Here is a 27073-nt window from a genome sequence, read left to right as displayed (position 1 = left end):
AAAATGTATATAGTATGTATAAGCTGGAAGTAGAGGCCTAAGCATTGTTGTTCACTAGTTTACTCCAATTAGGGAAGGGGTGGTGGGGTTGGAAAGTAATAAAGGGAATAAAATATATATATATATATATATATATATATGTATATGTATAAATGTAAAACATATGGGGGATTGGAAGTGATGCAGACAATTACATTGATGGAAGTTACAATCTGCAATATTAAAGCTGATCTACCCCCTACATTTAAAAAAATTTATGAACTCCACCTCCCTATATAAAACAGGCTCTACAAGGGGGTGATAATTTGATAATTTGAGAGGGGAAGCACTCCATCTAGAATGAGTCTCTCTGGGGAGAATGAGGGGGGAAGCACTCCCTCTAGTATCTGTGAAGAGACTGAAGAGAGAGACACTGCTGCTAGAATGAGTTTGTCAGGAAGTGAGGGAGCAATGTCCCCTAAAAATAGTTTTCCTGCAGAACAGGACACTGGCAGTGAACTTAAGAGGTAAGATCCTCAAATAGGTAAGTGTGAAGGAGCTGAGATTTTTTAACAACTCTCGTACAAACATGTATTGTTGTGATTTTTCTTTATTTCATGCAATAGATCAAGTGAATCAGACCTTTTGTTGGAGCCGAATTTACTGTATCACTAACCTATACCTAGCTGTTATGTGCATTAAGAGTGATGACAATTATAAGTAACCATAAAAAGCACAGATACAAAAATCTGAAATGTGTGCAAACTCACCTACACTCTTAGAAAAAAAGGTTCTATCTAGAACCTTTAAATGGGTTCTTCAGCTGTCCCCTTAGGAGAACGTTTTGAAGAACCCTTTGCAGTAGCGTTGCGTGGGTAAAATCACTGGGGAAGCCAAGCCCTATGTGTTGTGATAATTGCGTTGTTTGCTCTATAACCTGTTAATTCATACAGTGGCTTGCGAAAGTATTCACCCCCCCTTGGCATTTTTCCTATTTTGTTGCCTTACAACCTGGAATTAAAATGGATTTTTTGGGGGTTTGTATCATTTGATTTACACAACATGCCTACCACTTTGAAGATGCAAAATATTTTATTTTGTGAAACAAACAAGAAATAAGACAAAAAAATAACTATTCACCCCCCCAAAGTCAATACTTTGTAGAGCCACCTTTTGCAGCAATTACAGCTGCAAGTCTCTTGGTGTATGTCTGTATAAGCTTAGCACATCTAGCCACGGGATTTTTGCCCATTCTTCAAGGCAAAACTGCTCCTGCTCCTTCAAGTTGGATGGGTTCCGCTGGTGTACAGCAATCTTTAAGTCATACCACAGATTCTCAATTGGATTGAGGTCTGGGCTTTGACTAGGCCATTCCAAGACATTTAAATGTTTCCCCTTTAACCACTCGAGTGTTGCTTTAGCAGTATGCTTAGGGTCATTGTAAAATGCATGTAATACATGTAAAATGTATTGTCCTGCTGGAAGGTGAACCTCCGTCCCAATCTCAAATATCTTGGAAGACTGAAACAGGTTTCCCTCAAGAATTTCCCTGTATTTAGCGCCATCCATCATTCTTTCAATTATGACCAGTTTCCCAGTCCCTGCCGATGGAAAAACATCCCCACAGCATGATGCTACCACCACCATGCTTTACTGTTGGGATGGTGTTCTCGGGGTGATGAGAGGTGTTGGGTTTGCGCCAGACATAGCGTTTTCCTTGATGGCCAAAAAGCTCAATTTTAGTCTCATCTGACCAGAGTACCTTCTTCCATATGTTTGGGGAGTCTCCCACATGCCTTTTGGCGAACACCAAACGTGTTTCCTTATTTTTTTCTTTAAGCAATGGCTTTTTTCTGGCCACTCTTCCGTAAAGCCCAGCTCTGTGGAGTGTACGGCTTAAAGTGGTCCTATGGACAGATACTCCAATCTCCGCTGTGGAGCGTTGCGGCTCCTTCAGGGTTATCATTGTTCTCTTTGTTGCCTATCTGATTAATGCCCTCCTTGCCTGGTCCGTGAGTTTTGGTGGGCGGCCCTCTCTTGGCAGGTTTGTTGTGGTGCCATATTCTTTCCATTTTTTAATAATGGATTTAATGGTGCTCAGTGGGATGTTCAAAGTTTCAGATATTTTTTTATAACCCAACCCTGATCTGTACTTCTCCACAACTTTGTCACTGACCTGTTTGGAGAGCTCCCTGGTCTTCATGGTGCCGCTTGCTTGGTGGTGCCCCTTGCTTAGTGGTGTTGCAGACTCTGGGGCCTTTCAGAACAGGTGTATATATACTGAGATCATGTGACAGATCATGTGACACTTAGATTGCACACAGGTGGACTTTATTTAACTAATTTTGTGACTTCTGAAGGTAATTGGTTGCACCAGATCTTATTTAGGGGCTTAATAGCAAAGGGGGTGAATAGTTATTTTTTTCATTCCACTTCACCAATTTTGACTATTTTGTGTATGTCCATTACATGAAATCCAAATAAAAATCAATTTAACTTACAGGTTGTAATGCAACAAAATAGGAACAACGCCAAGGGGGATGAATACCTTTGCAAGGCACTGTAGCTTACTGCATAAACCTAATTGCTACAGTACTGTTTTTAATTGGTTAATGTTGCATAGGCTTACGTTTTTTAAAAAGTCAAGTAAAAAATAAATCTGAGCGGTAGATCTCGGCATGCATTTTGAGAAAAGGTTGGTGACCACTGTTCTAGAGTTTTCCCTGTTAACACTATCAACGTTTTCCTTTTATTGTGGCAATTGTGATCGAATCAACATTAGCCACTTTTAACGAAACAAAGCAAATTATGCAAGAGATTTTGTTGTAGGCAGAATGCATCAGAGTAGGATTCTATTGGCATGACTCAGTCTATTTAGTACTCTACACAGACCTATGTGGTATAAACAATCAGAGCTGCAGTAGGCCTATATGCAAACAGACCATTGCCATATATGGATCTGTGCCATTTACTTTGAACTGGACTGTTTTTACAGCATGAGCGGTTATGAGTAGATGCACACGTTTTGAGATCAAAACGAGAGCTGCGTGTAGCCACGTGTGCACATTTTGTTCATATCCTTTGCTAGTTAGTGAGTTATTAGCCCAGTTATAGATCATTTCTAGTCAGCAATAGGGGAGTGATTGCTTTCCTACAAGAGCACAAAACGTGTACATTTCTAGACATCTTTGAAAAGCAAGTCAGGTAAAGAGCTTTTTTTTGTCTTAAAGGGGCAGTGTTGTGTTTTGAGATAGCTTATTCAAGACTAAGTAGCCAATAGGCAGAGGGTAGAATAATTTGTCTGATTCTCTGTAATAACGGTATGGGAATAATAATGAACTTTATGTGGTAAAGTGGTCACTTGCATCAAACAACACATTTTCAGTCACCTCCTTGTCTGAAGGACAAGTGGATAATCAGGTTAATGTCGAGCCCTGCATGTTTTTTTTCTCCAAAAGTCTCATTGAATGTAGGCCTACATTAAACACCACACATTGGTGGCTGCTACTGTAGGCTGAATGATAGAACAGCTATTTCTATGTTAAAATGTTATTGGACGCTTTTATAGTAGGTCACTCTGGTAGGCCCACATTATGATCAAATAGCCACAGTAGCCTACTTGGCCACTGTTAAAACTGTAACTTAAAGCGGGTACAGCCTCAGTGTCCACAGTAAATAGGAGCTGGAAGTTGCACAGAATTTTCACAATGTTCAAGTTTGCGCTCAGCAGACTTGAAATTTTCTCAGTGACAAAAGAATTAGAGGGAACATTGGGTAGAAGAACCCTTTTGGGTTCCATGCAGAACACTTTCCACAGAGGGTTCTACATTGAACCCAAAAGTGTTCTACCTGGAACCAAAAAGGGTTCTACCAGGAACCAAAAAGGGTTATCCTATTTGGACAGCCAAAGAACCCTTTTGGAAACCTTTTTTCTAATTGTGTACGTTGTAAACTCACATCCTGCTTTAAACAGGTTCAAGACAGACCGACCAGTCTCACCTGTGCCTAGCTGTGTCTCCATGAAGAGTGACAGGTCTATGCGACCTCCTATTGACTTAAGGGAGGGAGACTTTTCCATTGAGCAAAGGTGAGACATTGTGCTTCAGATATATTATGCTTTTTTCTGGTTTCTTCTGTGCAGGTTCTGAGGGAAGGCTAATTATTTCTGCTCCTATGGCTTTAAACAGGTTCAAGACAGACCGACCAGTCTCACCTGTACCTAGCTGTGTCTCCATGAAGAGTGACAAGTCGAAGGGACTAAATATTTACTTCAGGGATGGAGAAGTATCTACTGGGCAAAGGTGAACTGAGACATAACATATGGTGTTTGATTATGGCATTTCCTTTTATTTACAGTGACGAGTACTGAGTATACGAAGAAGCAGGACGCATACGCAGGAATTAACAAGGTCAAGGTTTACTAAACAATGAACAAGAGAAATAACAACGATAGAGTAAACTACACAAAGCTAAACAATCACAAACAACATCATCCAGAACAGTCCAGGGCTAAATAGGGGTGGTGACGAGATGATGAGGTGCAGGTGCGCTGGAGGTGATTAGGGTGCGTTGGGTTTCCATTCCGGTGTTGCCGAGGTGGTGCGCTCAGACCGGTGGCTCAGTAGACCGGCGAATCAGAGCGCCGGAGGGGAGCAACGGGAGGAGATGTGACAATTTACCATCTTATGTATATATACATAAATACATATACATATACATATTTACAGATAAAGACTGATGTTATTGCGCTCTGTGCTCATTTTTACCCAGCAGTATCTCTGAGAAGAATGACCAGTCAATGGATCACCAACCCAGAGTCCTTACTGATGACAAAGTGTGAGTGATCGCAGTTTGCACTGCATCCTACCTATTTTCTATTCGTTTTATTCACCAGCCATGTGTCTGATGACATCTAGTTCCTTTACTCTGTGAAGTTCCAGATAATAGCCACCAATTCATTTTTACATTTTAGTCATTTAGCAGACGCTCTTATCCAGAGCGACTTACAGTTAGTGAATACATTTTTTTAAATTTATTTTTATTTTTTATACTGTGGGAATCGAACCCACAACCCTGGCATTGCAAATGCCATTCTCTATCAACTGAGCTACATCCCTGCCGGCCATTCCCTCCCCTACCCTGGACGACTTGTGCGCCGCCCATGAGTCTCCCGGTCACGGCCGGCTGCAACAGAGCCTGGATTCGAACCAGGATCTCTAGTGGCACAGTTAGCACTGCGATGCAGTGCCTTAGACCACTGCGCCACTCAGGAGTGTAGAATTCATCATTCAGGATGCCTAATTCAGCTTGTTAAAGGATTTGAACTGTCTAAAGGACACCGTCATTTACTCTGACATTATACTAGAAATGTAAATAAAGTAGTATGATGACTATAATAGTGAGACTGTACCCAAGGTTTAGTGTAACTATCAGGAGATACAGAGAGCATTGTCTCCAAGGAAAAGCACCACATGCTGTGGCTTAATCTTCACTTAGCCTAGCTAACTCTAGGATGTCAAACTGTTGGACTGTTTCATCATTGATCACATCCAGGTTAGAGTTTATATTTGATATTTTTTTACCCAAATAAATGTAATTCAAATCAACAAGGAACATCTTTCTTTTCCACATATAGGTACCAAACTGTTTCCACTAATACCGAAGTCCAGGATAAAATGAAATCCTACTTGAAGAATAGGGCATATTCTTTATTTGAGGGCATTGAAGATCAAGGAACAACAACACCTCTTAACAACATCTACACAGAGCTCTGCATCATACAAGGTGAAAGTGGAGAGGTCAATTATGAACATGAGGTGAGACAGATTGAGACAGCATGCAGATTTCCAATAGAACAAGATACATCAATCCAACTCAATGACATCTTCAAACCCTTACCTGGACAAGACAAGCCTATCAGAACAGTGCTGACAAAGGGAGTTGCTGGCATCGGAAAAACTGTGTCTGTGCTGAAGTTCATGTTGGACTGGGCTGAAGGAAAAGCAAACCAAGACATCCAGATCATCTTTCCACTTCCTTTTCGGGATCTGAACTTGATGAGAGATAAAAATCAAAGTCTGATAGAACTAATTCATCACTCCTGTTTAGAAACAAAAGAATCAGAAATCTCAGAAAACGAAAAGGTTGTGTTTGTTTTTGATGGTCTGGATGAATGTCGCCTTCCTCTGGACTTCCAGAATAATAAGATCTGCTGTGATGTCACAGAGTCAACTTCAGTGGATGTGTTGCTGACAAACCTCATCAAAGGGAATCTGCTTCCCTGTGCTAATATCTGGATAACCACCCGACCTGCAGCAGCCAATCAGATCCCTCTTGGGTGTGTTGACCAGGTGACAGAGGTACGAGGGTTCAATGACCCACAGAAGGAGGAATACTTCAGGAAGAGAATTGCTGAGGAGGTCCTGGCCAGCAGAATCATCTCACACATAAAGACATCAAGGAGCCTCCACATCATGTGCCACATTCCAGTGTTCTGTTTGATTTCAGCCACTGTCCTAGAGAGACTATTGGTTGAAGCAGAGAGTGAAGAGATCCCCAAGAATCTGACTCAAATGTACGCTCACCTCGTGATCTTCCAGTCAAAACTGAGGAGTCAGAACTATCCTGTAGAGCATGCCAACGATTCTCATTGGGATAAAGTGATGATTCTGGCACTGGGAAAACTAGCTTTTCAACAGCTAGAAAAAGGCCATCTGATATTCTATGAGGAAGACCTGAGAGAGTGTGGCATTGATATCAAGGACGCGTCAGTGTACTCTGGAGTGTGCACTCAGATCTTCAGAGAAGAGTCTGGGCTTAACCAGATAAAGGTGTACTGCTTTGTACATCTGAGTATCCAGGAGTTTCTGGCTGCACTATATGTGTTCCTCATGTTCACTAACGACAACAACAATCTGATGGCTAAAGAGAAATCCCTCCGCAATAAAAACAGGCTATATCAAGATGCAGTGGACAAGGCCTTGCAGTGTGGAAATGGCCATCTGGACCTTTTCCTCCGCTTCCTTCTAGGCATTTCACATGAGTCCAATCAGCATCTCCTACAAGGCCTACTGACACCAACAAGAAGCAGATCACAGAGCAACAAGAAAACAGTCAGGTACATCAAGGAGAAGATCAGAAAGAACCTCCCTCTGGAGAGGTGCATCAATCTGTTCCACTGTCTGAATGAACTGAATGATCATTCTCTAGTGGAGGAAATCCAAAGCTACCTGAGCTCAGGAAGTCTCTCAAAATCTAAACTCTCATTTCGACAGTGGTCAGCTCTGGTCTTCATGTTGCTGACCTCAGAGAAGCTGGATGTGTTTGATCTGAAGAAATACATCAGATCAGATGAATCTCTTCTCAAACTTCTCCCAGTTGTCAGATCCTCTAGAACAGCCTTGTAAGTGCTTAGTCAAATTAAATTAAATTCCAGACAGCATGCTAATGTAACATAATAATGAACATCAAATTTAATTACTAGTTAGGCTGACAACTCAATCCCTAACGGGAGATTTTTTGTTGGCACCTGGATATCTTGAGATGCACCTTTTTTTTCACAGGCTGAACGAATGTAAACTCACCAAGAAAAGCTGTGAGGCAATAGCTTCTGTTCTCAAATCAAATTCATGCTGCCTGAGACTGCTGGACATGAGTGGCAATAAACTTCAGGATTCAGGAGTGAAGCTGCTCTCTGCTGGACTGGGGTATCCACACTGTAAACTGGATAAATTTAAGTGAGTGACTTTGACTGTCTCCACTGGAAAGTGGATGTTGTAAATATAAAGATGTAACTTCTTCATGTTGTAAATGTAGTTATAGATTTGTGTGGATTACTTAGCTGGATCATCTCTTCCCAGGTTGAATGATTGCAACCTTACTGAGAAATAGAAATGATTTGAGGTGCTGGCTTCAACTCTCTGGGTTCAACACCTCAAGTTTGAGAGAGCTAGACCTGGGAGGAAATACACTTGTAAACTAGGGAAACTGAGATGTGTGACTGTCAGATGTTGTTATTATGAAGATGTAAATTACTACTTAATATTGTCTATAGCATCATTAGCTAGGTTTCCATCCAATTGGCAACCGATCTTCATGCGAATATTCTATAATCAGCATAACTAAAATATGCGCTTTTTCCCACCAGAGATATTTCCACCAAATTCACTTGTTGCAGATAAAAGGCTGTGCGTGATGGTTTCCATGGAATTTTCAACTCTAGGCCTACTGATGGTTTTGTCACTACAAATGTTGCTTTATATAGTGAATGTAGCCACTCTGGTATTGGCACTTGCGCTCTAGCCAGCAGCTGGCAGATACAGTGCAGGATATAGCCTATATGCTGAGATAATTATGGACAAAAGAGGCACAGCAGCTAAGCATCGATCATCATGTCATCAGAATAATACCCTCGATATATATTGGAAAGGAGCATCAAGCTCATCACCTTGTGAAGTTCATAACTTATTTCATCTGTAGCCTAATAAACTGCATGCTTTCCCGATTTGTAGTGGGAGGACCACACAAAATGTGACTCCAAATGTACTTCTATATGATCGTTATTATATCAATATTTGCTTGTAAAAGCGTTTCCACCGCCATTTCCTGACTAATTTTACAGACACAAAAAGATCCCACCTTGTCTAGCGTATTTTGTTTAGTTGACATTTGGAAAGGTAACCGACAAAGTTGCTGTTTCCATCAGGCCTGTCGTGACATCTTTTCATCCACATGTAGTTTACGCTCATATAAAGGTTGGATGGAAACCTGGTTAATGTAGTTATAGATTTGTGTGGATTACTTACTCCTCTCTCTCCAGATTGAAATATTGAAACCTAACTGAGAAATCCTATGAGGTGCTGGCTTCAACCGTCAGCTTAAACACATCAAGTTTGAGAAAGCTAGACTTGGAGGAAATTAACTCCAGGATTCAGGAGTGAGATTCATCTGTGCTGGACTTGAGAATCCACAATGTAAATTGGAGACACTGAGGTAAAACTATCCCTCATCAAATCAAATGAAGTTGTATTCGTCGCGTACACATATTTAGCAGATGTTATTGCGGGTGTAGCGACATTCTTGTGTTCCTAGCTCCAACTTAGTTCAGTTTATTAATTCAACCATTAAAAAAAAAAACAAGCACACATAACACTTGAAAAAGCCATACATGCACATGAGTAAAATCATGGAGGATAACACACAGTAAAGACTGGGACTTATTTCCATTATGGTCCTCTTACAGTGCAGTAATATCTAACAATTCACAACAATAAACACAAATCTAAAAGTAAAAGAATGGAATTAAGAAATATTTAAATATTAGGACAAGCAATGTTGGAGTCCGGAGTATAAATAATATATATGCATATACTGTATGTGTATATGTCACAGGAGGTTGGTTGCACCTTAATTGGGGAGGACGGGCTCATGGTAATGGCTGGGGCGCAATTAGTTTTGATGCCATTCTATTTGTTCCGTTCCAGACATTATTATGAGCCCTCAGCAGTCTCCACTGGTATATGTGATGGGATTATAGACATTATGGACAGTATGTGGATAGAATATTTAACATATCTGTAGAATACGTAGGATAGAATAGTATATATACAGCAATAGTTGAATAGGATGGCATTGACTAGAACACAGTATATACATATGAAATGAGTAAAACAGTATGTAAACATTAAAGTGACCAGTGTTCCATTATTAAAGTGGCCAATGAGTCCATGTCTATGTACATAGGGCAGCAGCCTTTAAGCTGCAGGGTTGAGTAACCAGGTGGTAGCCAACTAGTGACAGTGACTAAGTTCAGGGCAGTGTACTGGCTGGAGTCCGGCTAGTGATGGCTATTTAACAGTCTGATGGCCTTGAGATAGAAGCTGTTTTTCAGTCTCTCGGTCCCAGCTTTGATGCACCTGTACTGACCTCGTCTTCTGGATGATAGCGGGGTGAACAGGCCGTGGCTCAAGTGGTTGATGTCCTTGATTAATACTTTTGTCCTTCTTGTGACATCGGGTGCTGTAGGTGTCCTGGAGGGCAGGCAGTGTGCCCCCGGTGATGCGTTGGGCAGACCACACCACCCTCTGGAGAGCCCTGCGGTTGCAGGCAGTGCAGTTGCCATACCAGGCAGTGATACAGCCCGACAGGATGCTCTCAATTGTGCATCTGTAAAAGTTTGCGAGGGGCCCACTGCGGCCCTGTGGATGGGGGCGTGCTCCATCCACGATCAGCTCCTTCGTTTTGTTGATGTTGAGTGAGAGGTTATATTCCTGGCACCACTCCGCCAGGGCCCTCACCTTCTCCCTGTAGGCGGTCTCATCATTGTTGGTAATCAGGCCTACTACTGTTGTGTCGTCTGCAAACTTGATGATTGAGTTGGAGGCGTGCGTGGCCACGCAGTCATTGGTGAACAGGAAGTACAGGAGGAGGCTGAGCACGCACCCTTGTGGGGCCCCTGTGTTGAGGATCAGCGTAGTGGAGGTGTTGTTTTCTACCTTCACCACCTGGTGGCGGCCCGTCAGGAAGTCCAGGACCCAGTTGCACAGGGCGGGGTTCAGACCCAGGGCCTCGGGCTTAATGATGAGCATGGAGAGTACTATGGTTTCAATGAGTTTTACTTAGTTTCACTTGGGCCCGGGATTTCATCCAAGGCAGTGCACTGGACAGCCGACAATGTGACTTTTAAAGGTTTATTTATGCTTGAGTGGACATGTTCTACATTTACAGTGAATGGGATCTCCACAAACTTTGGGAAAATGTCAGCATTGTCGACTGTCCAGTGCGCTGCTCTGTAACGCGCCTTGGATTGAATTCCTCATGTCACTATTTCTATTTTTTATCTTTAACTCTGCATTGTTGGAAAAGGACCCGTGAGTAAGCATTTTCACTTTTATTCTACACCTGTTGTTTACGAAGCATGTGACAAATACAATTTTATTTGATCCTGGCCTTGGTCTCTGATGTAGCATAATTGAAGACAATTTGTATCATTGTCTTTAGAGTATGTACTATTATCACATTAAATTATGAATCGGGGCACCAGTTCGTTATTATTGATCAGTTTAGTTGTGTTCATTTCGATTCAATAAAAGGTTCAACATATGACATTAAAATGACACATCGCTACTGATGCAAAATGTAAATTTTCTGGAATATTTTACATTGTGGAACTTTTCTCCCTCACTTTCCACAGGCTGGCAGGCTGCAACATCACAGAGGAAGGCTGTGCTTCTCTTGTTTCAGCTCTGAGGTCAAACCCCTCCCACCTGAAGGAGCTGGACCTGAGAGGAAATACTCCAGGAGACTCTGGAGTGAAGCTGCTCTCTTCTGTACGAGAGGATCCCCTCTATACACTGGAGACACTGCGGTGAGTTTTACTGATCAGTTTCATGAGCACACTGATATAGTGATCAATAAGCCATTGTAGACATCCAGACACTGGGTCATATTCATTAGTGCAAACTGTAGCGAAACGTTTTGCAACACATGCTAGTTTCTTATTGGACATGTTCAGGTAGTCCCTGCCCGTTTTGTTCCGTGTTCTTCTCTTTGATGCCTAGTGAATACGACCCCTATATGTCTATGCTGCTGTATGAGGACTTAGATCTACTTCTTCTTTCTTTCCCAGGTTAAATGACTGAAAGCTCACTGAGTTTCAGTGAAGGAATGGCCTCAGCTCCAAGTCCTTGGTTGTGGGAGTGCCCTGCAGTTAAATGCTTCTGGGACAGTTACAAAATTCATTTCAAAGTGCATGAATGTAAATATTCGATGCTTCGAATCAACGATGACAGTTCCTTGAATCTCTCAATAAATCAGAGAGCCCTGGTGAAGTGGTGCTAGGAAAATAACCTCTCCCTCAACAAACGCATCACCGGGGGCACACTGCCTGCCCTCCAGGACATCTAAAGCACCCGGTGTCACAGGAAGGCCAAGAAGATCATCAAGGATTTCAGCCACCCGATCCACGGTCTGTTCACCTCGCCACCATCTAGAAGGTCGGAGACAGTACAGGAGCATCAGACTGTTAAATAGGGGGGAGGGGCGGGTGGTTGGACGGGTGTGGTTGGAGAAATGGGGATTGAGGCACACTTTTTTGTTTTCTTGTTTAAATATTGTACCTGTAGAAATTCAGAATGTGTTCATTCAGTTTGATTAATTGTACCTAATCTCCATTACACTACAATACAGGGACTGACTGTTACGATGAATTGTCAATCAGTCAGTAAGGTGGCGCCATAGGAAATGTAAATAGATGTAAATGTGGTTTGATGTTCCTTGATGTATTCTGTTGTGTGTTAGTGTAGTGTGTGTTCTGTTAGCTTAGTAAAAAGCCCTCCTTTTATGACATCATGCTAAATGTATATCCATCATGTCTTTACATATTGACTGTAGTTCAGTGTGTCTACTAGTGTCACTACAGTTAAGCTTCTTAGTCTTGTCTTCCTAGTAACTCTACATCTTACCAGACTGATATCTTTACTCTAGTGTATTAGAGGTCTCTGGATTGGCTTGTACACTGAGGTTTTTATTGTAGCACCTTGAGCTTTAAAACATGTAGCATTTCTTACATTCTATGTAACCCTGTATGTTAATCTATGGAAACTGTATTTCATATTCCTTAAATATATGCAGTAAAGTTGTTATTCCTATTGACGTGTGACATTGTGTCCATCTGTTATTAATTGAATGACTTGGTTTCCAGAGCTATGAATGTTCATACTCACAGTAATGAATAGGTCTACCTGAGTATAATCAAGGCCTTTAAGGTGTTCTCTGCTGGTCCAACTAAAATGTATTTCACAAAAACATTTCACTACTGCACCATATTTTAATAGTTTCAAAATGCTACATCAAGCAGCTAGTTCAGGTGGCTATTGCTACCCAAACCTAAACCTTTATTATACGAAGTCACCAAACAATGAAGTGGATCTGAAAACAGGCAGGATGTTTTACTATTAAATACATTTTATTACACAAGCGGAAAATGACAGTCTGGCCTTTTCACAGAAAGACAACTCTGAACATCTCATTGTGGGTCTTCTGGTTGGTCAGTAAAGCAGAGAGCCATGCAGCCTCGGCAGCTCCTTACTGCTGTGTGTGTGTTTATGTCTAAAGACCGATATATTGGACAGATAGATACTTCCTTCCCTCCCATATTTTCTCCTCTCTCCTTAGCCCCAGTTGTGTTGGTCTTCTTCTGTGGTGGTCAGTATGTCAGTAACCAGGCCGGTGCCAATAGTTTTGTTGCCATCTCTGAGAGTGAACCGTTGACCTTTCTCCAGAATCATAGGCTGGCGCAGCGTGAGGGTCAGCGATGTGTCTTCACCTGGCATCACCATGTCCTGTTAGAGGAGAAGAGGATCAGTCTTTCCTCAAAGAGGGTAAAACACAGCCCTGGACAATGGGGCACACTACATTATAATACACAAATCACATTAGTGAAAAAGATTGACCATTTCAAAGGTGACAGATAGTCACCTACCTTGTCTCCTGCCAGGTGGACCCTGCAGGCCATGTCCCAGGTGAGTGAGAACATGACTGGCATAAAGTTACTGACAAAGGGCTTGTGTCTGCCACCCTCCTCCTTGCTCAGGACATAGACCTGGGATGAAGAGATGTTATGACAGATTGTACATTAATTCCATTGATATTCAATTAAAAGAACATATCATATCCTAACTTTGGACTACTAGAATACACACACACACATATATATATATTTTTTTATATACCACAAATAATATACCATACAGTGGGGAAAAAAAGTATTTAGTCAGCCACCAATTGCGCAAGTTCTCCCACTTAAAAAGATGAGAGAGGCCTGTAATTTTCATCATAGGTACACGTCAACTATGACAGACAAAATGAGAAAAGAAAATCACATTGTAGGATTTTTAATGAATTTATTTGCAAATTATGGTGGAAAATAAGTATTTGGTCAATAACAAAAGTTTCTCAATACTTTGTTATATACTCTTTGTTGGCAATGACACAGGTCAAACGTTTTCTGTAAGTCTTCACAAGGTTTTCACACACTGTTGCTGGTATTTTGGCCCATTCCTCCATGCAGATCTCCTCTAGAGCAGTGATGTTTTGGGGCTGTCGCTGGGCAACACAGACTTTCAACTCCCTCCAAAGATTTTCTATGGGGTTGAGATCTGAGACTGGCTAGGCCACTCCAGGACCGAAATGCTTCTTACGAAGCCACTCATTAGTTCCCGGGCGGTGTGTTTGAGATCATTGTCAAGCTGAAAGACCCAGCCACGTTTCATCTTCAATGCCCTTGCTGATGGAAGGGGTTTTCACTAAAAATCTCACGATACATGGCCCCCATTCATTCTTTCGTTTACACGGATCAGTCGTCCTGGTCCCTTTGCAGAAAAAACAGCCCCCAAAGCATAATGTTTCCACCCCCATGCTTCACAGTAGGTATGGTGTTCTTTGGATGCAACTCAGCATTCTTTGTCCTCCAAACACGACGAGTTGAGTTTTTACCAAAAAGTTCTATTTTGGTTTCATCTGACCATATGACATTCTCCCAATCCTCTTCTGGATCATCCAAATGCACTCTAGCAAACTTCAGACGGGCCTGGACATGTACTGGCTAAGCAGGGGGACACGTCTGGCACTGCAGGATTTGAGTCCCTGGCGGTGTTGTGTGTTACTGATGGTAGGCTTTGTTACTTTGGTCCCAGCTCTCTGCAGGTCATTCACTAGGTCCCCCCATATGGTTCTGGGATTTTTGCTCACCGTTCTTGTGATCATTTTGACCCCACGGGGGTGAGATCTTGCGTGGAGCCCCAGATCGAGGGAGATTATCAGTGGTCTTGTATGTCTTCCATTTCCTAATAATTGCTCCCACAGTTGATTTCTTCAAACCAAGCTGCTTACCTATTGCAGATTCAGTCTTCCCAGCCTGGTGCAGGTCTACAATTTCGTTTCTGGTGTCCTTTGACAGCTCTTTGGTCTTGGCCATAGTGGAGTTTGGAGTGTGACTGTTTGAGGTTGTGGACAGGAATCTTTTATACTGATAACAAGTTCAAACAAGTCACATTAATACAGGTAATGAGTGGAGGACAGAGGAGCCTCTTAAATAAGAAGTTACAGGTCTGTGAGAGCCAGAAATCTTGCTTGTTTGTAGGTGACCAAATACTTATTTTCCACCATAATTTGCAAATAAATTCATTAAAAATCCTACAATGTGATTTTCTGGATTTTTTTCCCTCAATTTGTCTGTCATAGTTGACGTGTACCTATGATGAAAATTACAGGCCTCTCTCATCTTTTTAAGTGGGAGAACTTGCACAATTGGTGGCTGACTAAACACTTTTTTCCCCCACTGTAACTGTAGACAGGCATGGGCCACAAATACTATCCCATAGCTGTAGATAGACATGCATTTAATTTGACCAACTTAATATAGTCAAATGTAAAACGCTGAATAAAATAAAAATTATTTCAGAAAAGTATTTACTGGGACTACTAGACTACAACACTATGGTACACTAGACCTATATACTGGAGTACTAGACTACAACACTATGGTACACTAGACCTATATACTGCAGTACTAGACTACAACACTATGGTATACTAGACCTATATACTGGAGTCCTAGACTACAACACTATGGTACACTAGACCTATATACTGGAGTACTACGGTACACTAGACCTATATACTGGAGTACTAGACTACAACACTATGGTACACTAGACCTATATACTGCAGTACTAGACTACAACACTATGGTATACTAGACCTATATACTGGAGTACTAGACTACAACACTATGGTACACTAGACCTATATAGTAGAGTACTAGACTACAACACTATGGTACACTAGACCTATATAGTAGAGTACTAGACTACAACACTATGGTACACTAGACCTATATACTGCAGTACTAGACTACAACACTATGGTACACTAGACCTATATACTGGAGTACTAGACTACAACACTATGGTACACTAGACCTATATACTGGAGTACTAGACTACAACACTATGGTACACTAGACCTATATACTGCATACTAACTACAACACTATGGTACACTAGACCTATATACTGCATACTAGACTACAACACTATTTATACTAACCTATATCTGGAGTCTAGCTACAACACTATTACCTCTATTCTGATTAGACTACAACACTATGTACACTAACCTTATCTAGTACTACGTTACACTAGACCTATATACTGGAGTACTAACTACACACTATGTTACTAGCCTATATGCTGGGTACTACGTACACTAGACCTATATATGGAGTCTATACACTAACCTATATACTGGAGTACTAACTACAACACTATGGTATACTAACCTATATACTGGATACTAACTACAACACTATGGTATACTAGACCTATATACTGGTACTACGGTACACTACTATATACTGGAGTATATCTTTGGTACACTAACCTATATACTGGAGTACTAACTACAACACTTGGTACACTAACCTATATTGAGTCTACTACAACACTATGTCACTAATATATCTATCTAACTACCACTATATCGGTACACCAACAGTTCACACTCCTCTAGAGCTGCTAGCTGAAGATACAACCTGACTTTATTTATTACATGATACAACCTGGACATTATTTATTCCATATACAAACCTGACTTTATTTATGATATGATACACCTGGGCCTGACTTTCTGGTCAGGCTGATAACTGGTTTCTCATCACCATCCCTCTCCTAATTCCTCCCTCTTCAGCCCTCGGACCAGAGCACCCAGGTTATCTCCTGCCTCCGCTCTGTCCAGAGACTGGTGGAACATCTCAATGCCTGGGGAGGAGAGAGGGGGAGCGAGGGAAAGAAAGAGATGGTGAAGGGAAGTTAAGTTAAGGGAGAACAATTAGACTCAGAATGGAGTTGTGTATGGAGGTTTTAGGTGGAGTTGAGGGGTTACTAGAGGGCTATTTTGGGTAACTCTGTCCAGTGTCTTATTGTGTGGTTGGTGCTAGAAGAAGTGCATGGACTACTGTTTAGTTTTAACTTGGTGTTAGGGGGTAGTTCTGTCACTACACTGTCTAGGGGTTAGGGATAGTACTGTCAGAACACTGTACTAGGGGTTGGGGGTAGTACTGTCAGAGGCTTCTGTACTAGGGGGTAGTACTGTCAGATTACTGTACTAGGGTTAGGGTTATTCTGTCACCTGTTAGGGGTTAGGTTCTTCCTTACTAGGGGTTGGGGGTTACTGTCAACACTGTACTAGGGGGTTGGGGTAGTTCTGTCCTATTCTGTGACAATGAATAATAGCAATTATAGTGTTAAACTGGACTTACAGGAATAATTACAGTAATATGAACACAGTTTTACAGCATCTATTACCTGTGTGCTACATCTCTAAAATGTGAAGAATGAAAGCTCTATGAATGATAAAATTATTGTTTAAATGAATTGAAATCACCTTTCTATAGTGGTGTGCCTCCACATTCACGTATCCAGTGACCACAACTTGAGGGCACGGTTGTGCCCCACAAACTCACAGTCTCTCCCTTCTTAATGACGCCCCTCTCCAAAGTGCCAGTCACCACCGTTCCCCTCCTGAAAGACATATTACATGTTTAATATTTTTATACCCAGAGGGAGGCGTGGTTGGGGCACCAGCAGACAGATCAGAACAGAGACATGATGGCTGACGACTAACTACATCATACGTGCATCAATAAAATAAAAGGTGAAACAGAGAGGTACAAGAAACTGATACAAGTGCTTCCAAAGGTCCTCTTCCACTAAGTCACACAAAAACAGGAAGAAAACTGCATGTTATAATACACTGTTTATTCCTACACAATTACAAAAACAGGCATGTTGTTCCATCACAAACACATGCTGCACAAACATAGCAGCTACTAATTTCAAGATTTTTTATGAAGATGCTCAGTGGCCTGCGAGACCGTTGTCAAACACTGGATAGCCTAAAGGAGGCAGGGACAGTGGGATCCTATTCGCTTTTAACATCTATTTCATGTTTTCACTAGGAAACACCTATCTGAGATTACAGTGCAAGAGCTTGAATTTATCCCTGCACTGCTTCTGATATTCATTTAAATTTAACAATGAGTCAGTCGATGACCTACATAAGGAGAGGAGCCACCTAGTGGCAACACAGCTTTTAACTTAATGAGAAATCTAGTTTCTCTTTACAATTTGAGCTACTTCTCAGTCACCTGGATAGAGTGAGACTCCCTCGATGGGCAGCAGGGGGGTTTCTCCTGCTCTCTCTCTGGGCAGGGGACGTATTCATCCACTATCTCTAGGAGCTTCAGCTCTTCGTTCACACCCCAGGTCAGGCTGTTTGTTCTGGGGGGGGGGTTGGAGCGAGGTGAACACAGTAAGTTTTCCGCTGCACAAATACCAACTATTACGCTGCACTTCTTCTGAGGGATTCCCTTTAGCCAGCGTTGCACAGAACAAATTCAAAAGTGATTGATCACCACAATCAAAAAAAACCACAGTGCTGCATTTTTCAGAAGTAACACAACACTTATCATCTTTCCAGAGAAACATATCTACCAGGACAATGCTATATGACAAGGCAGATAAATATAGAAATGTCAATGTAGACTATTATAAATATAGTAGCCCACTCCACTAATGTTTTGCCAAACCATGCGATGATAAAGATTAGGTACTGCATCAGATTCATAACCGTCTTGATCAGTACTCCCCTCACTTTATTGAACCATCTCGTAATTTAGATGATATGCTTTCACCCAGAATGGAGCGGGTCTGATAAAAGAGCAGAGTTTATTTAGCAGGGTTCGACTCATGTAGCTTTTTTTTGCCATCACTTGTTGTTTCTGTTGTCTACTCTTCATCATTTTTATCTTTATTCTTTCCACTTACGTTTTCATACAAAATCATCATCATCATACTGGCTTCCCAGTGAGAATCGAACCCACAACCCTGGCGTTGCAAGCGCCATGCTCTACCAACTGAGCTACACGGGACTAAACCACTCCCATAGTTCATCAGAGGATGCTGATTAGTCCAAAGCAACAGTGAGAGTCGTGGCTCATCATCACAGCCCTACCAACTATTTGCATTTAATCTGCGGATCAGCGGATTCTTGAGAGTCTACCTAAAAGGACCACATTGAAATAGTCAGTTGACTTTTTGGTTTTAAAATTGAAATGATTTTTGTATGTCTGTATAATATCACTGCTGAAGCAACATATGTATTTTAAAAACTGTCAAATAAATAAAATCGATCACCTTGCCAGCGGCTATACCTATCCATTGTGAGTTTTCTCCCCACACCTACCTGTACCCCTCCCCTCCGGCCCCCGGTCCCGTGTTCTGCCATTGTCTATCCAAACTCTCTGAGCAGCTCTCTATCTCCACTCAACCCACTCCCATCTCCTTGTCCTCCACTGCATCCGCTTTGTTCCAAACACCACCCCGTGCTCCACGCCTATCTGCCGGGCCAGCAGGAGGTGCTCCCTGGTCTGGGGCATCTGTCCGTCCGTGGCTGCCACCACCAGGATGCACCGTCCAGCTGAGCCTCCTGTATCTGTTCACCACAAAGTAAACATGTCACCTTGTGTGACAATCATACTGTCATTCTCTATCTCGTTACCTTTCATACTGAACACTGCACTGTTGAGGAAGAGCCTGTTAGTCAGCATCTCTCTGTACTGTTTACACCTGCTGTATCCCGTGACTAATCAACGTGCTCCTAGCCTCCAACCCCCATTACAATTCTAGTCCCAGAATCCCAAAGAGTCTCAGTAGGAATGGAGATCTAGGATTGGTTTACAGACCTGCCAACCACTTCAGCACGGCAGCAGCACCCCCGGCCCCACAGATTTTAAAATATTTGTTTGTCATTTAGCAGACGCTCTTATCCAGAGCGACTTACAGGCGCAATTAGGGTTAAGTGCCTTGCTCAGCGGCCCAGACAGATTTTTCACCTAGTCAGCTCTGGGATTTGAACCAGCGGCCTTTCGGTTCTGCCCAACCTCTTAACCGGTGAGCTACCTGCCACCCCCCACAACAGTGCTGCAACACCCACTGCTCAAATCATAACAAAAGCACCTTTTGATGCCTAATAATGATGTTGGCAGAAGAATGTCTCATAAGACCGGTATACTATAACTGTTATTCTTGGTCATTCTGCTCTTCATACTACTAGAAATAAATGTACATGTACAATCAGGGCTCTCCCTAGGTTTTCTGACAAGGTGGTGCTGATGTAGGCCTAAGGTTGGGTAGGGGGAGGTCCGGAGGGGTTTCTACAAGGGTGGTGCTGATTAGGCCTGGTTGGTAGGGGGGTCTTTCTACAATTTTTTTTTTGTGTGTATGTCCTAGGTTGGGTGGGGGAGGTCGGAGGGTTTTCTGTGGTGCTGATGTAGGCCTAAGGTTGGGTAGGGGGGGGTCGGCGTTTCTGACAAGGTGGTGCTGATGTAGGCCTAAGGTTGGGTAGGGGGGTTCGGGCGGTTTCTACAAGGTGGTGCTGATTAGGCCTAGGGTTGGGTAGGGGGTCTTTCTTTGCTGATGTAGGCCTAAGGTTTGGGTGGGGGGTCCGGACCGGTTTCTGACAAGGCTGGTGCTCAGTGTAGGCCTAAGGTTGGGTAGGGGGGTCGGCGTTTCTGACAAGGTGGTGCTGATGTAGGCCTAGGTTGGGTAGGGGGGGTCCGGACGGTTTCTACAAGTGGTGCTATGTAGTATTGGGTGGGGGGGGTCGGAGGCGGTTTCTGACAAGGTGGTGCTGATGTAGGCCTAAGGTTGGGTAGGGGGAGGTCCGGAGCGGTTTCTGACAAGGTGGTGCTGATGTAGGCCTAAGGTTGGGTAGGGGGGAGGTCCGGAGCGGTTTCTGACAAGGTGGTGCTGATGTAGGCCTAAGGTTGGGTAGGGGGGTTCCGGTTTCTGACAAGGTGGTGCTGATGTAGGCCTAGTTGGGTGGGGAGGGTCGGGGCGGTTTCTGACAAGGTGGTGCTGATGTAGGCCTAAGGTTGGGTAGGGGGGGGGTCACGGTTTCTGACAGGTGGTGCTGATGTAGGCTAGGTTGTGGGGTCTTGTCTTTAGGCTTTGTGGGTCGAGCGGTTTCTGACAAGGTGGTGCTGATGTAGGCCCTAAGGTTGGGTAGGGGAGGTCCGGAGGTTTCTGACAGGGTGGTGCTATTAGGCCTAAGGTTGGTAGGGGAGGTCTTTCTAGGTGGTGCTGATGTAGCCTAAGGTTGGTAGGGGAGGGTCGGACGGTTTCTGACAAGGTGGTGCTGGTGTAGGCCTAAGGTTGGGTAGGGGGTCGTTTCTCTGGTGCTGATTGGCCTAGGTTTGGGTAGGGGGTTCCGGCGTTTCTGACAAGGTGGTGCTGATTAGGGCTAAGGTTGGGTGGGGGGGGGTCCGGGCGGTTTCTGACAGGTGGTGCTGATGTAGGCCTAAGGTTGGGTAGGGGAGGTCCACGGTTTCTACAGGTGGTGCTGATGTAGGCCTAAGGTTGGGTAGGGGGAGGTCCGAGCGGTTTCTGACAGGTGGTGCTGATGTAGGCTAGGTTGGGTGGGGGGGGTCCGGAGCGGTTTTCTGACAAGGTGGTGCTGATGTAGGCTAAGGGTTGGGTGAGGGGAGGTCGGACCGGTTTCTGACAAGGTGGTGCTGATGTAGGCTGGTTGGGTGTCGCGTTTCTGACTAAGGTGGTGCTGATGTAGGCCTAAGGTTGGTAGGGGGGTCGGAGCGGTTTCTGACAAGGTGGTGCTGATGTAGCCTAAGGTTGGGTAGGGGGAGGTCCGGAGGTTTCTACAGGTGGTGCTGATTAGGCCTGGTTGGTAGGGGGTCCGAGCGGTTTCTGAAAGGTGGTGCTGATGTAGCCCTAGGTTGGGTAGGGGGAGTCGTTTCTGACAAGGTGGTGCTGATGTAGCCTAAGGTTGGTAGGGGGGGTCGGGCGGTTTCTGACAAGGTGGTGCTGATGTAGGCCTAAGGTTGGGTAGGGGGGTCCGTTTCTGAAAGGTGGTGCTGATGTAGGCCTAGGTTGGGTGGGGGGGGTCCGCGGTTTCTAAAGGTGTGCTGATGTCTAGGTTGGGTAGGGGGGGTCCGGGGGTTTCTGACAGGTGGTGCTGATGTAGGCCTAAGGTTGGGTAGGGGGGTCCGGAGCGGTTTCTGACAAGGTGGTGCTGATGTGGGCCTAAGGTTGGGTAGGAGGTCGGAGCGGTTTCTACCGGTGGTGCTGATGTAGGCCTAGGTTGGGTGGGGTCGCTTTCTACAAGTGTGGTGCTGATGTAGGCCTAAGGTTGGGTAGGGGGGAGGTCGGAGCGGTTTCTGACAGGGTGGTGCTGATGTAGGCCTAAGGTTGGGTAGGGGGAGGTCGGGGGGTTTCTACAGGTGGTGCTATTAGCCTAAGGTTGGGTAGGGGGGTTCGACGGTTTCTAGGTGGTGCTGATGTAGGCCTGGTTGGGTAGGGGGGTGAGCGGTTTCTGAAAGGTGGTGCTATTACCTAGGTTGGTAGGGGAGTCGTTTCTGACAGGTGGTGCTGATGTACCTAAGGTTGGTAGGGGGTCGGGCGGTTTCTGACAAGGTGGTGCTGATGTGCCTAGGTTGGGTAGGGGGATCTTTCTGACAAGGTGGTGCTGATTAGGCCTAAGGTTGGGTGGGGGGGTCGGGCGGTTTCTGACAAGGTGGTGCTGATGTAGGCCTAGGGTTGGGTGGGGGGGGGGTCGGAGGCGGTTTCTGACAAGGTGGTGCTGATGTAGGCCTAAGGTTGGGTAGGGGAGGTCGGAGCGGTTTCTGACAAGGTGGTGCTGATTAGGCCTAAGGTTGTAGGGGGAGTCCGGAGTTTCTGACAAAGGTGGTGCTGATGTAGCGCCTAGGTTGTAGGGAGGAGGTCGGGCCGGTTTCTGACAAAGTGGTGCTGATGTAGGCCTGGGTTGGTAGGGGGGGGGGTCGGAGCGGTTTCTGACAAGGTGGTGCTGATGTAGGCCTAAGGTTGGGTGGGGGGAGGTCGGAGCGGTTTCTGACAAGGTGGTGCTGATGTAGGCCTAAGGTTGGTAGGGGGGGGGGTCGGAGCGGTTTCTGACAAGGTGGTGCTGATGTAGGCCTAAGGTTGGGTAGGGGGTCGGCGGTTTCTGACAAGGTGTGCTGATGTAGGCCTAAGGTTTGTGGGGAGGTCGGCGGTTTCTAAAGTGTTATTTGTTGGGTGGTCTTGTGTCTGATGTAGGCCTAGTTTCGGGGGGTCCGGGCGGTTTCTGACAGGGTGGTGCTGATGTAGGCCTAAGGTTGGTAGGGGGGGGTCCGGCCGGTTTCTGACGGTGGTTGATTAGCCTAGGTTGGGTAGGGAGTCTTTCTGACCAGGTGGTGCTGATTGGCCCTAAGGTTGGGTTGTGGGGGTCCGAGCGGTTTCTGACAAGGTGGTGCTGATTAGGCCTGGTTTAGGGGATCCGGAGCGGTTTCTGACAGGTGGTGCTGATGTAGGCCCTAAGGTTGGGTAGGGGGGAGGTCGGGCGGTTTCTACAGGTGGTGCTGATGTAGCCTAAAGTTGGTAGGGGGAGGTCCGGTTTCTGACAAGTGGTGCTGATGTAGGCCTAAGGTTGGGTAGGGGGGGTCCGGGCGGTTTCTGACAGGGTGGTGCTGATGTAGGCCCTAGGTTGTGGGGGGTCCGGCGGTTTCTGACTGGTGCTGATGTAGGCCTGGGTTGTAGGGTCGGGCGGTTTCTGACAAGGTGGTGCTGATGTAGGCCCTAGGTTGGGTGGGGGAGTTCCGGTTTCTGACAGTGGTGCTGATGTAGGCCTAAGGTTGGGTGGGGGGTCCGGGTTTCTGACAAGGTGGTGCTATTAGCCTAAGGTTGGTAGAGAGGTCGGGCGTTTCTGACGGTGGTGCTATGTAGCCTGAGGTTGGGTGGGGGGGTTCATTTCTACAGGTGGTGCTGATCTACCTAAGGTTGGTAGGGTCGCGTTTCTGACAAGGTGGTGCTATTGCCTAGGTTGGGTAGGGGGAGGTCCGAGTTTCTGACAAGGTGGTGCTGATGTAGGCCTGGTTGGGTGGGGGGGGTCCACGGTTTAGTCAACTTCCCCCTCAGGAAGTTGGAGCATTTAGCTGCTTCTTTTTTTTATTATTATTTTTTTATTTTTTTTAACCTGTAACTGCCATTTCCTGAAACCTAGAGTCTTAAATTATATCAAACAATATAGCCAACACAGAAGTCTCGTTTGAGCCTAAATGAAATAGATGTGGTCTCAATGACACTTTCAACTTTTCCTAGGTTACATTTTTGGGGTAAATAATGTTTTATGTCTGTATAATTGTACCAACATGACTGAAGCAACAGTTTGTATTTTAAAACGGTCAAATAAAATACAAATCAATCAACCTTGCCAGCGCTAATAGCCTATCCGAAGTCGAGGTTATTCAAATTAATAGGCGTCTTTATGTGTATAGTCTAGTGAAAATGTAAACTGTCTTAATTTTGTTTGGGGAGACAATTCTGAATAATTAAATTACTGGATGCAATGTAGTAGTCTAGCTTACTGTAGTGTCTTTTATGTAGTAGTCCTTACTGTGTGGTCTGTTTACTGTATTAGTCTTTTACTTGTAGTCTGCTTACTGTAGTAGTCTAGCTTACTGTATAGTCTCTTACTGTAGTGTCTACTTTGTAGTAGTCTGCTTATGTGTAGTCTGGTTTCTGTAGTAGTCTGGTTTACTGTAGTTCGCTTACTGTAGTAGTCTAGCTTACTGTAGTAGTCTAGCTTACTGTAGTAGTCTGGTTTACTGTTTCTGCTTACTGTAGTAGTCTACTTACTGTAGTAGTCTGGTTTACTGTAGTAGTCTTTCTTAGTAGTCTGGTTTACTGTAGTAGTCTGGTTTACTGTAGTAGTCTAGCTTACTGTAGTAGTCTGGTTTACTGTAGTAGTCTGGTTTACTGTAGTAGTCTGGTTTACTGTAGTAGTCTGGTTTACTGTAGTAGTCTGGTTTACTGTAGTAGTCTAGTTTACTGTATTAGTCTAGCTTACTGTAGTAGTCTAGCTTACTGTAGTAGTCTGGTTTACTGTAGTAGCCTAGTTTACTGTAGTAGTCTAGTTTACTGTAGTAGTCTAGTTTACTGTAGTAGTCTGGTTTACTGTAGTAGTCTAGCTTACTGTAGTAGTCTAGCTTACTGTAGTAGTCTGGTTTACTGTAGTAGTCTGGTTTACTGTAGTAGTCTGGTTTACTGTAGTAGTCTAGCTTGCTGTATTAGTCTAGTTTACTGTAGTAGTCTAGCTTACTGTAGTAGTCTAGCTTACTGTAGTAGTCTGGCTTACTGTAGTAGTCCTGCTTACTGTAGTGTCTGGCTTACTGTAGTCTGGTTTACTGTATTAGTCTAGCTTACTGTAGTAGTCTTTACTGTAGTAGTCTGTTACTGTAGTAGTCAGGTTTACTGTAGTAGTCTGGTTTACTTAGTAGTCTAGTTTACTGTTCCGTCTATTTACTGTATTAGTCTGCTTACTGTGTGTCTAGCTTATGTATAGTCTACTTCTGTTTCTGGTTCTGTATAGTCTTTACTGTGTAGTCTTCTGTGTGTCTGTTTTTTTCTGTTTTGTTTCTGGTTTCTCTGTAGTAGTCTAGTTTACTGTAGTAGTCTAGCTTACTGTAGGCTATTTGGAATTTACACTAACTAGGCCTATTGAGCTTGTTTCAACCTCTATCCTGACCTCATCCATCCAGTTGGGTCTGACTACTAGGCTGCCATTCATTCAACATGCCTTGTTGTCATTGGTGACCTACTATTTCACATCATTAGTAGCCTACTGTTACCTACACTATATGAAGAGACAGATCAACAACTGATTAATTAACATAGCCTACTCATTTTTAACAGTGAAAGCTATTAGCGGGACATCTCTCACAGCCATGTCCGTTTCCATCCATGCAGCGACGTGCACTGAACTACCCCTGCACCGCACGTTTCCTTGCTCGTCAATGCGCTCGTGCTTATTACGGTTGCGGAGATCAAAGCATCTGTGCCGCGCGGGCAAAGACATTGTTCTCGCTTAGTTGCCTAAACACTGTAGCTAACTACCTTCGTCGTAATGACGCCTTAGCAAACTACGAAATAATAATGGTTATGTGCTTGACTAACACATACATTTCCCTATTCCTCCCACATCAGTTATCAACAGGCGAAGTGGGAGCTGCCATCCAGCTGGAGGAGGAAAATAATACTACCGGGGGCCGGGCCTGGGCGGAGAGCTAGAGATATTCTCTCCTCGCCCAATTCCTCCGATTGGCTCAGCTCCAACTTCAGATGGTTGAGTCAAAAACCACAACGTGTTCTGCGTATTTTAGGGTAGTTTTTCTAACCAGAATACTTTTATCTCAAATTGCGTGCAGGTTGGCAGGTCTAAAATGATAGTGAATAAGAGAGGAACTGATCCTAGATCAGCACTCCTACTAAGACCCGTTGTGAAAACAGGCCTCAGGGACTGGATAAACAATATACCGAACATCCCCCGTGCCACCTTACACCCATCCAATCCTGTAAGATAATCTGAAGCCCACCGAGGGGTTTGCCTGACGACAAACTGAATTCTTCCGCTGCTCTATGTTAGCTACATACTTCTGTCTGAGACTGCCATATTGAAGTCGTTTGTGGTGATGTCAAAATGAGGGGTGTTATACAAAACAATGTCATCGCGATTGGATCATCTCTACCATTCAGAGTATCAAAGCCAATGACACATTTTCAAAACACCACTTTAACCATGTTGTTTGATCAACCCACGGTTTCTGACCAATCGGTTAGAATGTGTTTGCATTCGGTAGTTACTCATTGCGGAGAAGAAACTCACGTCCGTGGCGTAGTGTTTGGCGGGGGCAAGGACTTTGGGTAGCCAGGCAGCAGAGGGGTCGGGTTTGAGGTGGATTTTAGAATGGGTGTTCAACGCTTGTGTTACCTTGACGTAGTCAGCACTGGCCCGGGCGTCTGTGTGTGCATAGTGTCTGTTGGCTGTGGTGTACTCCGTGGGATGCTTGATGGTGATCCCCTGGCCTTCTCCTCGGGGGCATTGTCAATGTCCTCATACTTCTTATAGCGGGCGCCTCCACCTCAGCCAGCACTGGGAACCACAAAGGCTCATTTAGAAACATATACAA

The 27073-nt window shown here is 44.2% G+C and overlaps 2 protein-coding genes across 4 annotated transcripts; one reads left to right on the top strand and one right to left on the bottom strand.

The window, feature by feature from the left end:
• Positions 1 to 327: 327 nt before the first annotated feature.
• LOC121551581 (NLR family CARD domain-containing protein 3-like) lies at positions 328 to 12637 on the top strand. 3 transcript variants are annotated; one of them, XM_045205063.1, is made up of 8 exons: positions 328 to 506; positions 3953 to 4066; positions 4167 to 4280; positions 4753 to 4815; positions 5615 to 7381; positions 7542 to 7715; positions 11171 to 11344; positions 11606 to 12637. In XM_045205063.1, exons 1-8 carry the CDS (start codon positions 340 to 342, stop codon positions 11616 to 11618), a joined length of 2586 nt encoding a protein of 861 aa, XP_045060998.1. In that variant the 5' UTR covers positions 328 to 339; the 3' UTR covers positions 11619 to 12637. The 3 variants fall into 3 exon arrangements, with proteins under 3 accessions (XP_045060998.1, XP_045060997.1, XP_045060999.1); XM_045205062.1 differs by having other exon boundaries at positions 4750 to 4815; XM_045205064.1 differs by having other exon boundaries at positions 328 to 523; positions 4750 to 4815.
• Positions 12638 to 12919: 282 nt separating this feature from the next.
• LOC123481378 (elongation factor Tu, mitochondrial-like) lies at positions 12920 to 25962 on the bottom strand. The gene is given in 7 exon segments (XM_045205119.1): positions 12920 to 13319; positions 13460 to 13589; positions 16661 to 16796; positions 17470 to 17558; positions 18174 to 18317; positions 19392 to 19530; positions 25872 to 25962. Coding segments are annotated over 7 exon segments (900 nt in total). The 3' UTR covers positions 12920 to 13148.
• Positions 25963 to 27073: the final 1111 nt, after the last annotated feature.

Source organism: Coregonus clupeaformis, chromosome 19 (genome assembly GCF_020615455.1).
Source record: "Coregonus clupeaformis isolate EN_2021a chromosome 19, ASM2061545v1, whole genome shotgun sequence".
Taxonomy (NCBI): domain Eukaryota; kingdom Metazoa; phylum Chordata; class Actinopteri; order Salmoniformes; family Salmonidae; genus Coregonus; species Coregonus clupeaformis.
Note: the sequence above shows the minus strand (reverse complement) of the source record. Positions and strands in the feature narration are given on the sequence as shown.